The 14488-nt window shown below is 48.4% G+C and overlaps 1 protein-coding gene across 1 annotated transcript in view; it reads left to right on the forward strand.

The window, feature by feature from the left end:
- LMX1A (LIM homeobox transcription factor 1 alpha) overlaps positions 1-14488 on the forward strand; it is a 167255-nt gene that overhangs the window by 109581 nt on the left and 43186 nt on the right. The window contains exon 4 of the mRNA XM_002914171.4: positions 1957-2189. Within this exon, the coding sequence (XP_002914217.1) occupies positions 1957-2189 (233 nt within the window). The remainder of the gene's footprint in view (positions 1-1956; positions 2190-14488) is intronic.

The following is a 14488-nucleotide window of genomic DNA, read 5'->3' on the forward strand; positions in this document are numbered from 1 at the left end:
ATTATAGTACTTTTCCACAGGTCTTGTTCTTCCAATACCTTCCAATACCTTCCAGTACTTCCGTTGGCAGAAGTTACAAGCACGGGAAAAGTTAAATGATAAGGCAAGATTCAGATGTTTCAAGTCAGCAGCAGGAAGCAATCACCCTAAGGCTTTTGAAGCTGGGAGAGATTGTCTGGCCTGACAATGTTTAGCAACATCCAGAGGAAAGAAGTGCAAAGGGGCGGAATCCTGCCCTCGATTTTACGGCCAGTTGTTGACATAGATGGAAGCAGAGCACAGGCCTCTGGATCTCGCTGATTTTTGCATCTTTATTTTAGAGGGAGCAGAGGGGGAGAGGAAGAGGAAGGGGGAAAGAATCTCAAGCAGACTCTGTGCTGAGCATGGAGCCTAACGCCGGGCTCGATCTCACCACCCTGAGATCATGACCTGAGCTGAAACCAAGAGTCGGACGCTTAACCCACTGAGCCCCCCAGGCGCCCTGCATTTGGCGTCTTGAAGCATCTCCAGGAAGCTACTGAATGACCAGCACAGACAGCCCATGTAAAGGTGTTCAAAGGAGGGGCAGGTGCCGCAGATTGAGGCAGGGGAGGTTGGGGCAGGATTCAAGAAGGTGAGAGCTGCTGTGTCCTGAAGGGTGGGTGGGTTTCGGCTAGATTAAACAGACAAGGATGGGCTTCGCAGGAGGATGGAATGGTGTTAATAGGCCCGGAGGCAGGAAATCAGAAATGTGTGCAGAAGGGGCGACATTATCATCACCCGCTGGCTCTGACCACCAGGAACCTGGGAGCCAATCCCCCACGCTCCCCTGTCTCTAAATTGGTGGTTCTGTCCCCTCCTGTCTGGTTCCCTGCTGCCACCTTAGTGCTGACCCTTGTGACTGCTCTGCTGCTTTTTCTCACTCGTCTCTCTGACTCCAGTTCCACTCTACCCTTCATGCTACAAAGAGTTCCCTTTCCTAAACAGGGCTCTTATCACGTAACAAATTGTGCAGCGACTCCCCATTGCTTGCCAGCTGATGTCCAGCCTGAGTGCGTGAGCAGTCACGACTGGCCTCCCCTGCTCCCCTTCTCAAGGCACCCGGCCTCCAACCCCCTGGAGCACGCGGCATGCTCCGAGCCCACCTGGCCTTCACACCGGCTGTTCCCTCTGCTTGCAGTCCCCTCCTCCTACCCTGTTATGCCATCAGCCTGCCTGCCGTCCTGTCTTTCCTTTGCCCGAGATTTACAGACCTCATGATAGAATGCGAATTGCTCTCTGTGCCCTGATTGTTCCTTGTGCCCCCTCCATGCTCCTGAAGCCGTTATTTGGACGAGTCATTAGCCTGAGCTCATTTCTGATAGGGATTTTCTTTAATCACCTTAACATCACTAGTACCTACTGCTATGCCTGGGCATAGACGGACCCCCGCTACGTGGTTTGTTGGGAATAACTGAAATGAAATGCGAAGTCCCGAGAGATAGGCTGAATCCGTCGAATGCCACCACGGGGAGCTGGGGTGCACTTTATCTCTCAAAACCCAGATTACACATCAGAATGCCCCAGCAAACTTGCTAGAGAGTCCCATTCTGGGGCTCCCCTTTCCTATACTGATAGGAGGGGGCTTGGACATTTGTGTTCCTGTTATTTGGTTTAAACAGCAAGCTTCCCCAGGGATGCCTGGCACAGGTGTCTAGATTCCCCTGGGGAGCGCCGTGTCCTAGACCCACACCCGTCACACCCTGGGCTCAGACTGGATCCTGCCTCTGCCCCTGCTCTTCTGAAGCCCTGGGGAGGAACTCAGCTGAATCCTTCGGTTTCACCCCGTCGGGGAATGCATCACCCGGAGGTCCAGTGTATTCCATTCTACTGTCTTCACGCCAGCTCTTGGCGTCTCTTTTGCTGCTGGCCAGAGGGCAGCTGGGCCCCATCAGACCTTTCTCAAAGACCTTGCTTCCCTCTCTCCCCTGCTGCCAGGCTGTTTGCGGTCAAATGCGGGGGCTGCTTCGAGGCCGTTGCACCCAATGAGTTCGTCATGCGGGCGCAGAAGAGCGTGTACCACCTGAGCTGTTTCTGCTGCTGTGTCTGCGAGCGGCAGCTCCAGAAGGGCGACGAGTTTGTCCTCAAGGAGGGGCAGCTGCTCTGCAAAGGGGACTATGAGAAGGAGCGGGAGCTACTCAGCCTGGTGAGCCCAGCAGCGTCTGACTCAGGTGAGTGCCACGCAGTGGGCAACGGGGGTGGGATGCTGGGGTGAGCTCACAGTCTGCATCGCATGCTCCCCAAATGCCCAGCCACTGGGGCAGCCTAGCTCTGTGCAGAGCAGCTGCGTGCATGCCAGGCAGGACCTTCGTGAGGTCACAGTGATCGCTTACTGGTCAGGGATTGCCGTGATGAGGCGGTAAACCATGTTACCTCCAAATTACGTGGTGCACGACTGTGAATGTGTATTCACAGGTTAGGAGGAGTGACTCTGCATCAAGTCACCTGGAATCTGTGGAGCTGAGCTCCGGGCTGCAGACCAGGCTCGGGTCTGCTCGGTTCCCTCCCGGATCCAGGCTTGAGAAGCCCCAGCTCCGGGGCTTGATCTTCTCTTGGCAATGAGGAAGGTGCCAGAAGGCATGTCCAACCTCACGAGTGCATTTCAAGCCTCTGCTCGTATCGTGTGGTCTAACCGTCCACTGGCTAAAGCAAATGAAAAGCTCAAACCCAAAGTCCAGGGAGGGGAGGTATATTGCACGCCCTGCAAGGCCCTGCTAGGGTACAGATACGCGATACTGTGAAAGGGAAAGATGCACTGGAACCAGTAATTCCGTCTGCTTCCCCATCTGTCAAGTGGGAAAGCTGGAATCTACCTGGGGCTCTGTGGGTCATGGAGACAGAGGAACTGGAATGTGTTTGTGCCACCCACCCACCCCCCACCCTCCGTGCCTTAGAGCGGCAGAGGCGGGGGGGGGGGGAGATATCCGGCTATTGTAGAGAGGGGGTTTCGGAAGGCCAGAGAGATTGAATTAAGCGTCCAAGTTGAGCATGTGTCTGTCCCCACTGGGTAGCATTTGTCTGGCTTCGCCCCTCCCTTTTCCAAATCGGTGAGAGCCATGTGGCCTTCCTAATTCTTGCCGATGCCAGTGTAATTCCAGCCCCCCGAACACAGCTGTAACCGCCTGCTGCCCACCTCTTCAGCCGCTTGGGGGCCTCTGAGACCTCCCGCTCTTCCCTCGGCCTTGCTGGGCTCCAGGCATGTTGGGGTCTCCCACTCAGCTCCATGCCTTAAACTTCCATTTGCCCTCTGCCCCTCACCTGCACTTCGGGGTCTTGCCAGCATATTCTTTCAGCTTCTATCTCAGGGCTCTTTCCCCAGGGCAGACAGACTCTTCATCCCTGGCAGGGCTGAGTTGACCCTTAACTCCTCCTCCTGAGCTGCGCGTCCCATTTCATCGGGGTTGCTTGTCTGGCTCTTTGTTGTTCCTGCCAAGTGCTAAGCCCCTCGAGGGACGGCATGTGTCTCTTTCGCCACTGTGTCCCCAGGGCTTAGCCTAGGCCTGGAATGCTAAGGGTGCTTGATAAACCTTTACAGGAATGAGTCAACTCTTGAAACAAAAGCACTGTGACAAGACGCTCGAGTCCAAGGGCTTTGGGGACAAGTGGGGGGGGGTGGGCCTCCCCCCGGCTGCACTGCTTACAGCCCTGTGACTGTGGGCAACTTTCAGAACGTCCCTAAGCCTCAGTTTCCACGACTGTAAAGTCGTGAGAGTCATGCCTCCCTGACAGTTTTATGGGGGGAATAAAAGAGAACGCAGACCAAAGCCTGACACGCTATATGCCGGCCCCGAACGCATGCCTGCTGCTGGCGGATAATCACACGAGGCTGTTTGCTTCCCTGACGTCCCTGTTGGCTCTTCTTGCCTGGCTCTGCTTGCAGCCGCAGGTAAGCGGACATCAGGACAATCCCAACTCTGCCTGTCTTCACTTTTCTTGGATTTGTCTTAATTTGGAGGAGTTTCTCCTTTTCAGGAACACTGCCACTGACACATTGGGGAATCTCCCGTGGGGGTAACTGGGCCCCTTCTAAACTGAAATTCACGGCCTCCCCTCAGTATAAGAAGGTCAAGCTCACCCTGGATTCCCCATTAGGTGCCTTGCAGTGCCCACCCACTGAGCCCTCCTTCCCGGAATATTGCAAAATCTTCACATTCCCCAAGGGCTTAGGTGCTATGATGATCAGAACATCAGCGTGACTTTGAAAAGATGGGCGCACCCAGAGGGCATGCCATTCTTTCTCACGTGGAAAGACGTGCCGCGGTCTGGCCCTTCTTGGCATGATTGTGTGGGGCTCGACTACGAAGTTATCCAGTTGGCCCCTGGGTTAAAGACTCACAGAGTTTGACTACTGCATGAATGTACAATCCCCCTCATCCCACCCCCTGCCCAAAAACAAAAAGCAAAAGCTCGATCTGAGCGGCATTCATAGAAATATAATGTTCAGAGCATGAGGACTGCGAGGGACCCGCTTTTCTGACCCCATTTTCAGCAACACGTTCCATGCTGAGCATTTTCTCTTGAGGCTGCTGTAGACAGTACACAGCTTTCTGGTTCATTTATGTACACGTTCGTTCGGTAGATGTACGTTGCGTGCTTGCTTTATGCCAGGGATCGAGTCATAATGGGAATGACAAGAATGACGTGGGGGTGGGGAGATCTCAGCATCATGTCGGGTGAAGGAACTGTAGTTGTTTAGGCTAGAAAAGTAAAGACGACATGAGGCCATAATTGTTGCCTTCCCAGGGTTAGATCAGACCTATTTCTAACTTCAGAGAGCAGAATTAGAATTCATTCAATTATTTAACAAAATCATTGAGTATTTACATTATAGACAGAAAGGTAAAGGCCAGCAATTCGAACTCAACATTGGGAGTGTTAGAATGTCGTCCTAATTATTCGAGCTAACAAAGAGTAAGACTACTCAGAGAATTAGCCCCCCACTTGTTGAAACTGATATTGGTGTGGTGGGAGAGGAGAATGGTTCTAGAGGACATCCGTTGTCCCTTTTGACTTGAAAAATCTATCCTTATTTAGCAGCTTTAAGCAAAATGATATTAAAGTCTCAGCTGAAACCAAATATATTTTCTGTACCACTCATTTTGTCAATTACATAAATACTGCCCGTCTTACATCATAGAATGTTGTGTGCCAAATTCTGCCTCACTAACGAGAGGATAAGCTTCTAAGAAACAGGGTTGTAGGTTTTTATTCCTTTGTTCCCCCAGCAAAACTCAGCCTGATGCCAAGGGAAGAGTAAGCCATCAGTAAGTACCTAATGAGCGGAATTCAATCTTCAAGGAAAGAAGTCCACCCCGTACTGGGGGATTTACAGAAAGCGAACAGTTTTCGGATGTGTCCCAGGACAAACACAATGTCTCCTCTTCTGTCTGTTCTGGGTGCTCTACGTGTCATAGGTACTTGATAAGTATTTGTTGAGTGAAGGATTGAGTGGGCTGCCATCTTTAAGGTTTTTATCAATGACTTGGATGAAGATGCAGAAGGCAGGTTTATTCGATTTGTAGATGACAAAGCTGGAAGGGAACGCTGGTGGGGGGCAGCCAAGACTCTCCATGTTCAAAAGGATTTTGACAAGCTCACAGAGTAGCACGAAGTCAGCAAGATGAAATTGAACCATTGGGTTCCAAAATTCAATAGTGATGACGTGGAACAGGGCCTGCTTGGGTGGAATTCTGTCTGGGGCTGGCCATAGAGCCAGTGGGAGCCACGAGGAATCCTGTGTTAATAGAACTTTAATGTCCCTAACGTGTAATCATAGCTCCAATTTTGTATTGCTTGGGACGTTTGGTCTCATTTTAAGTAACGCATTTTAGGACATCACTGACAAACTAGAGAGAGGGTCCAGAGGAGAGTGATTACCTTGTTGAACAATAAATAGCTAGAGAAACTCCATATATTTTTTTAAAGATTTTATTTTTATTTATTCGACAGAGATAGAGAGAGCCAGCGAGAGAGGGAACACAAGCAGGGGGAGTGGGAGAGGAAGAAGCAGGCTTACAGCGGAGGAGCCTGATGTGGGGCTCGATCCCATAACGCCGGGATCACGCCCTGAGCCGAAGGCAGACGCTTAACCGCTGTGCCACCCAGGTGCCCCAGAAACTCCATATATTTAGTTCTGTGAAAATAAGGCTAAGGGAGACGGGCGAGTCCTACCCAAGGGTGCAGACCCATGTCATGTGGACAAAATGACAGGTATTGGTGTCCAACAAGGGTGCAGACTAGACCCTTTATGAGAAATGGAAAAGCTTGTCTCTTAACATTTTAATCACAGTGGGTGGAAGATAAGACCAGTGAACTCTAGGGCTGCTTAAATGGAAGATTCAAGAATCTGTGTTTTTTTTTTTAAGATTTTATTTATTTATTTGACAGAGAAGCAGTGAGAGAGGGAACACAAGCAGGGGGAGTGGGAGAGGAAGAAGCAGGCTTCCCGCTGAGCAGGGAGCCTGACACAGGGCTCCATCCCAGGACCCTGGGATNAAGATTTTATTTATTTATTTGACAGAGAAGCAGTGAGAGAGGGGAACACAAGCAGGGGGAGTGGGAGAGGAAGAAGCAGGCTTCCCGCTGAGCAGGGAGCCTGACACAGGGCTCCATCCCAGGACCCTGGGATCATGACCTGAGCAGAAAGTAGACGCTTAACGACTGCGCCACCCAGGCGCCCCTAAGGTTTTCTTTCTTGAAGACCAGCATGCATTTGAGATTATGCCCACCCAGCGTTGATTCCTTGGCCGTTATTTTCTTCCATGTTTCAAACCCTTAATTCCTCTCGGTTGACTCACTCATCGTTGGTCAGAACCAAAATCCAAGAGTAGCTAGCCCTACATTCCTCCCTTTATCTTCTGAGAGTTGAAACCGTCAACAGAGTAAGGCAGGGGTCTCTGCGGTGCCCTGCTTTTGTGGGGAGATTTTCCCAGAGGAAACCCTTGGCCACGAAGTCCCCACCATGAGGATGCCTTTCTGCAAAGCAGGTTTTATGTTTCAGATAAATACAGCGATTCCATGGCCTCTGCTTCTCCAGTGGTCCGACTGCTTGGGAAGGCTTCTGCCCCTTCTCGCCTTGTGGTTGACCCTCGCCTGGCCTTTGCACAGTGTGCAGTATGCAACAGGTGCTCAGTACATGTTTCCTTATCGTGTAAATAAATTAACTTTGTCCTGTTCATATTAGCCTCTGAGGGCCTTAGCAGAGAAGCACCGATCTCCAGTACGGCTTCTTCTTACTGGAGCTGGAATGAAGATTCCTGACACATGCTGGAGTTTGGGGATCCTTCTTCCTTCTTAATTTTCCTTAGGATATGGGTTATTGCTGCTTTGGGAAATCCAGATGCCTCTCTTGTCACTCTTATTTTGCAATACATCTCTTTTCCCTTCTTTTCTGAGTCAGGTTGAGGCATTTGTTTTAATTTCCTTCCACAGCCTTGGAACTGATTTTTTGTTTTTAAATTCATTACAGAAATATTTCTTTCAACCTATCTTGGAACTCTTGTGCTCCAATAAATTAGAGCAGAGAGGTGGTGGTTACTTCATAAGTTTTGGAAAATGCCCGATTGTCCTCTAGGATTATCCTTGTCAGTTCATAGTCCTGAATTTCAGAATGCAAGATCTGAAAGAAAAAATCAGCAGGAGGTATGAGGAGGTATCATTTTCCAAATGATAGTGAAAAGGGTGTGGGGTCTAAAGTTAGGGCTGCATTTGAGTCTTGCCCGACACTCCCAGCAATGCGACCTTGGGAAAGTTACTTCTGCATCCCAGGACTCTCTTCCTGCATCAGTGAGAAGTGGTCAAGGGCCTGAAACTTGGTNGTGCGACTTTGGAAAGTTACTTCTGCATCCCAGGACTCTCTTCCTGCATCAGTGAGAAGTGGTCAAGGGCCTGAAACTTGGTCCATGTCCAGTAAATGGCAGACATTGATCTTATCTTGCAGGGCAAGGGCTGGGGAGATCATGGCTCATACACTTATTTCACCAAAGCTCCATCATTTCCCAAACATCTTGTCTTCTGTCTTTGCTCTCCTGTTTCAGATGCTTCTGGATGGCTGACCTGGGGCCATCTGAGGGTAGTACAGAGAGAGGGCCTGTGACTTTGGGTGGCTAGGATGTATGAACTACATACGGACTGAGTCACCCCGTGGGCCTGCGCGTCTCAGAGGTGCTTCCCAGTCTCTGAACATTGTCACTAGTGCTGTGTCCTGGAAAGTCCGTGCAGAAGGCCAGGAGGAAACAGTGTTGCGGTCACTTCTGGGACTTAATGGGAATTTCAAGCAAGAATGGGAAGCGTGTGTTGAACTGACCTACCATTCTTTCGTAGACTGGGGAACTGAGGTTTGGAGTGATTTTGATTTGAGCTCTTTTGAGTGCCCAAGTATCTTCTTATTCCTGAACATAGCATTTTCTGGGATGTGGTTATCCTGGGGGTGGATCTCTCTGTGCCTCTTGGTCCGAGGGTGGTGGTATATCTCCCATCTTTGAATGAATTGCTTTTGGAGTGCATTATGCTTCTGTTCTGCAGCAGTAGGCTTTGAGTCCAGGAAGCACATCAAACCTGACAGTAACCTGTTAGTGAATGCCCTGTGTTCCTGAATAGGCCTGTTAGGATCGCTCTGTTACCCACCGTAATCTATTTATATCCTTCTGGGCAGCCACCTTATCAACCTTTAATTCAACAGATATTTCTTATAGATGCCTACATGGTCTCAGGCTCTGTGCTAAATGCTGTGTTTTAGTTGCAGAAAAGGAAGGGCAGAGGAGTTCGAGAATACTGAACAATGCAATTCAGAGAAACATCTCAAAGCCAACCTCCTAATGCCAGGGGAACAGTGGGGCCCTGATATAAAGTGATATAAGGAGGCTGAGAGCAAGTGACAGCCTGGAGACTCGTTTTGTCATTCTTTCCTTTAAGAAACAAAGGGGTGAGCCATTAAAACAACAACAACAACAAAAACTTTACTAGGTGTTAAAATACTCTGATAAATAGTATAATTGTTAAAAAAAATTTCAATCATATTTTATATTTCCCTCTAAAGCAGTGTTTTCAGAAGACTCCCCAACAACAACATTTTCCAGAAAATTTTAACTACAGATTGGCAAAAACTATATATATTTTATCATGACCTATATACACATTTTTGTGTGCATATGAAATAAAGTTTCAACACTTAGATTGACTTACTGCTTTCTTGATATGCTGATATTTTTTATTCTACTTATTTTTTAATTGTAGTATTATCTCTATTAGCGTCATAACTCACTGACTGATTGTGACCCTAAGTTTGAAAAATACCACTTCTAAGGACAATTTACTTACAAACCTATCCCCAGGTTTTGGAATTAGTATGGATTCTTCAAATTTCAAGCCATTAACTATGTTTTAATTTTCTATGTATACCCATCTATGTCAGGTGCTGAGAATAAGACCAAAGACACAGAAGAGATCATCTGGCCCCAAAGACTTGGCATAGTGCCCTCCACAGAATAAACACACATTAACTATTACCTGCTTTCATTATTGTTAGCAGTATCAAGGGGACACGAAAAGCACACGTATTTATAACATGACTAACACAAAGATCTTTGTGGACATTTTCTGATTTATTAATCTGACATCTCTGGATAGCAGGGAAGAGAAAGTTATAATTGCCTGAGCTCTTTACCTTGTTTTCACAATCAAGTTTTGTCTCGTTAGTATCACAGCCATGAAATTGACTACAGAATTATTTGTTGTCTTCGGTCTGGAGCTCAGTGCTTCTCTTCTCTTCTGAACCTTTGTCTTCCCATGTATTTGTTTTGTCTTCATATTATAGATGGAGAAATAAGGACACAGGATACTTGAGTCAGGGATAAGCCAGAATAAGAACTTAATTCTACCAATTACCAAGTCAGGACACTTGATACCCAGCCTCTGCTATAATTGTCATTTGAGTAGAGTTTATCTTTCGTGCTCGAAAAGTTACAGGCAATGTACAAACTCAGGCAATGCATTCTTTCTTTTCCATCAACTGTAATTTAATTTTGGGTTTATGCTCACACTTAATTATTTTAGTAGAGATCATCATTTAAAATTAGTGCAATGGCTTCAGAGCATATTTAATCTGTCATAGTGTGTGCTATGTGCATTCATTTCTCTTGCACAATCCCTAGAAGGAAAAAATTGGTCTAATGGAAAACCGATCCTTTTGATGTTCACATGATGGTGATGTTAAAAATTATTGAGCCCTTACTCTGCACAAAGCATCGCCTGAGGCAGTCTAAACAAATTAACCAACTTAACCTCATGTCAAGCTGATGTGGAAGGCAATGTTATGATTATTCCCATTCTACAGATGAGGAAGGGGGCCAGGGAAAAATGCGTGATTTAAGGTCCTGTGGCTAGTAATTGAAAGAGCCAGAATTGAAACTAGGGCAGTCTAGCTCCAGAGCCTGCATCATTAAGCATTATGCTTGTGCCGTCCCATCAATAAACATGTTCTCATGTTTCACCGACAGCTCTCCCTGGCTGCCTATGACAGTGCTCCCAGGCACTCGGTAAGAGTTACTACCTGAGAGACCCCAACTGAAGAATCTTCTCACACATAATTAAAGCAAAGAAAACAAGGTGATTTGGACTAAGTTTACACTCCCTTTCATTTCAGCCAAAGTTCCCCTTCTGTTCTAACTCCAGATCCTCCTTAATAATTAATTGCTATTGCTATACTTCTCATGGGCATCTCCTATAAGGAAGTAGGAGACTTTGAAGGGTCCAAAGACAACATGGTGTATAAATATGGAAGTAGTTAAAAAGTGCACACAAAAAACTTACTGGTTTTGCTTGTTTGTTTGTTTTACAATGATTCATCAAACTTCTCCTGTGGCAATCTGATGTTTTTAGGGAAAACCGATTCACATTTTTGTCCAAATGAGAGGTATCAGCTGTGCATCCCAGAGCCCTCATTAATTAAGTGAATAAAAGTACAACAGTGGAGTAAATCAGTAAATATCTAAATTCCTAATAGGCTTCGCTGATATGCAGTGTCCTACCATCTGTTATGACCCCACTTTCAGGAGAAATGCACTCAGATATGTTTTTTAAGTAGCGGTGTTGACATTGTGCCTCTATCTGTCTTTTTTTTAAAGGATTTTATTTATGAGAGAGTGTGAATGCGGGGGGAGGAGCAGAGGAAGAGGGACAATCAGACTCCACGTTGAGCACTGAGCCTGACGCGGGCTTGATCTCAGGACTCTGAGATCATGACCTGAGCGAGAACCAAGAGTCAGATGCCTAACCAACTGAACCACCCAAGTGCCCCTCTATCTATCCGTCTTTATATTGGATCCTTTTTGAGTAAAATGGCAGGACTTTGCAGTGTGACTAGTGAATGTTAGGAGTGAAATCTCTGGCCATGGAGACCTAACCCATGACTTTGACTTTTCATTACCTGAGCTAAATGACCAGAGACTCCATTTCCTTTACTATCGTGCAGGAAAGACTGGGGAGTAAGTGCAGGGAAGATGCTGATTTTCTTGCGCTGACATTCTAGCCAAACCCATCAACTTTTAGATTTCCAACCCAGAGGTTTCACGAGGGATCCGAAGATGCTTTAGACCACATACTGAGCAAAAGGAGGAACCTCATCCCATATTTCTCTGTACCATGGCATCAAGGACCTAGGAGAAACCCCTGAGTCTACTAAGATTTGGTCGCAACCCAGGCTATAGCTTCCTCTGAGCACTTTGGTATTTGGTGCTGTAAAAGTATATGGAAAACCAGGCAATTTAAGAACCACTTGGATTCTTACTGGGCCAAATCCATGTTTGCGTGCTGGGACCCAGGGGCATGCTTCCTTTTTCTGGGTGATTTTGAGCGGGATTTGAGATGCATGTGCATGCATGTACTAGGTGCGATCAGTGGACAAAGCTGGTATTCAAGGTAAGTGTCCAGGAATTTCTTAGGAATCTGTAAGGGTGGAAAGGTAGTGGCTTGATCCAACTCAGTATCTGTTCCATGCTGGGGAATTTGCTGAGCACCTGCATCAGGCAAGGATTGGGTTTGGGGTGTGGGGGAACATATAGAAGTGTATGAGATCTGACTAATGAGCAGATATTTTGAGCATGAGCTATATAACAGGCCTGCTGTTGGTGCAGGTTATATCCTAGCGGAGGGGGACAGCCAATACTCAAATAGATGAGCAAAATTATGTGCTCAAATGAGAGTGACTCTTCAAAGTAGTCAACCTATAAGACTTACTATTCTTATGTATTTTAAAAAATACTTGGGCTTCTATGGAATGGATCTTGAGTATTTAAGTGGGCCGGTGCTCCTGGGCTTCTGGTTAGTTTGTTTTTTTAAAAGCTCCCTAGGTGAGTCACATGTACAGCTGAGGTTGAGAACCACTGCCCCAGCAGAAGGGGAAGGTCAGGAGGGCAGAGTCGGGGCACTTCAATCAGTGTTTTAACCCAACGGCAGAGCTTTGGGGCTGAACCAGGGAGATTCTGAAATGAAAACAAAAGGCAGCTGTTTCCTTGGAGTAAGCAGGGCTGTGAGATGTAGCAAACAAAAATCTAGTTAAATCTGAATTTTAGATAAACAGTGTTTGAAAGGATGTCTCATGCAGTATAAAATTATTGCTTATCAGAAATTCAAACTTAACTGTCTCCTATTCAGTTAACTGGCAGCTCTCGATATAATCTGGTGGGGGGTGGGGGGAACCAAGGGCTGGTGGTTGGTGCTGGAGCCTGCAACCGTGTACAGAAAGATGGTTGGTTGCATGAACCATGAGAGACTATGGACTCTGGGAAACAAACGGAGGGCTTTAGAGGGGAGGGGGGTGGGGGATCGGGATAGGCTGGTGATGGGTATTAAGGAGGGCATGTATTGCATGGAGCACTGGGTGTTATAGGGAAGTAATGAATCATGGAACTTTACATCAAAAACTAGGGATGTACTGTATGGTGACTAACATAATAAAAAATTTTTATAAAAAAGAAAGAAAGAAAGATGGTCGGTTGGTTGGTTGGTTGGTTGGTGAGAGGTAGACACGGAGAAATGTAGTTCTGTTCCAAGACCCCCGAGTTCCCTCCCATTTCTCCTCGGTGCCTGGGCTTGGCTGAGCCAAGCAGTGAGTGGGACTCGCCCGTTACCCCGGCAACTCCCTCCTGCCTTTAGACCACCAGGGTCTGAATGACACCCCAGCTAGGCGGTCAGCCGTCGGATTGCTTTTCTCTGGGGCGCACATGCTCCCTCTGGAGCTCGGCTGGAGCTCTCGTGGGGCACTGGGTGCCAGGGAACCGGGCGCAGCCTGGGCCGGGCCGCAGTCACCGCGCCGCCCTCCCGCTCTTCAAAGGCCCTTTGGAGACGGACGAGGGCGGGCGCAGAAGCACACCCGGCCGGCCGGCAGTTTGATGAGAAAATGCAGATAAAGAGCCTGGCGGTGGGGCCATATGTTCCCCATAATCTCCAAAGCCGTCACTTCAATTAGAGCCTCCCCTGAGTTCTAATGCCCGGTCCTGAGTAAACAAGCCGCCCTGAAAGAAGAACTCGGTTTCCAATTAAAAGTGTACTAACGTTGCTCCTTCCCTTAATTCCCGCGGAGCAAAGCCCCGCGCGGGCGGAGGCGCGCCCGGGTCGCGGCGAGGTCGTCGCGGTCCCCGCCGCCCGCGCCGCCCGTTCCCAGGTGACGTCAGGCGGGCCCGGGATTAGGGCCCACCCCGCGCCCCCCGCCCGCGCCGCGGACTTAATTAAAAGTAATGCCACGGTAAATCCGCGCGTCGCTTCTGGTGGAGCCGCGCCTCCGGGCCAGCCTCGGAGAGAGGGCTTCCGAAGCAGGTGCTGGGGATTTGTGTGCTTGTCCGTGTGTGTGTGCTTGTGCGTGTGTGTGTGTGTGTGCGCGGGCGCGGGCGCGCGCTCGCTCGTGTGTATTTTAGAAGGAAGGGTCATGTTGTTGATTTTGGGGGGACCGATATGACCTTCTCCTTGACCCCACGCCTCCCCCTCTGCACACGCACTGACAGACACGCGCACATACATACGTGCCACCTGAACCGGGCTTTAGTTCTGGCTCGGGTTTGCGGTTTGCTCGGGGACTGGTGCATGCCGTGCTGCGGGGACCGCTGCGTTCTCCCGCCCTGCGCCCTGCCACAGGTCTCTCTGGCCCCAGCCTAGAGAATTGTAAGGGCGGCAACGAATGGTAGCGAGATGTGAGGTTACTTAAATCGCAGGAGAGCTCCTGCAAGGCTCCTGGGGTCCTCAAGAGCTCTTCAGAGTGCTGACTCTGAAACTTGCAGGCCCGTGAACTCTGCCTGATGGCATTCTAAAACTTGGTTTCTTTTTTTTTTATTTTAATTTTTTTATTATATTATGTTAGTCACCATACAGTGGGGAAGAAAGGGATAAAGAAAGGGGGGGTAATCAGAAGGGGGAATGAAGCATGAGAGACTATGGACTATGAGAAACAAACTGAGGGCCGCAGAGGGGAGGGGGGTGG

Source organism: Ailuropoda melanoleuca, chromosome 8 (assembly GCF_002007445.2).
Source record: "Ailuropoda melanoleuca isolate Jingjing chromosome 8, ASM200744v2, whole genome shotgun sequence".
NCBI classification, from domain to species: Eukaryota; Metazoa; Chordata; class Mammalia; order Carnivora; family Ursidae; genus Ailuropoda; species Ailuropoda melanoleuca.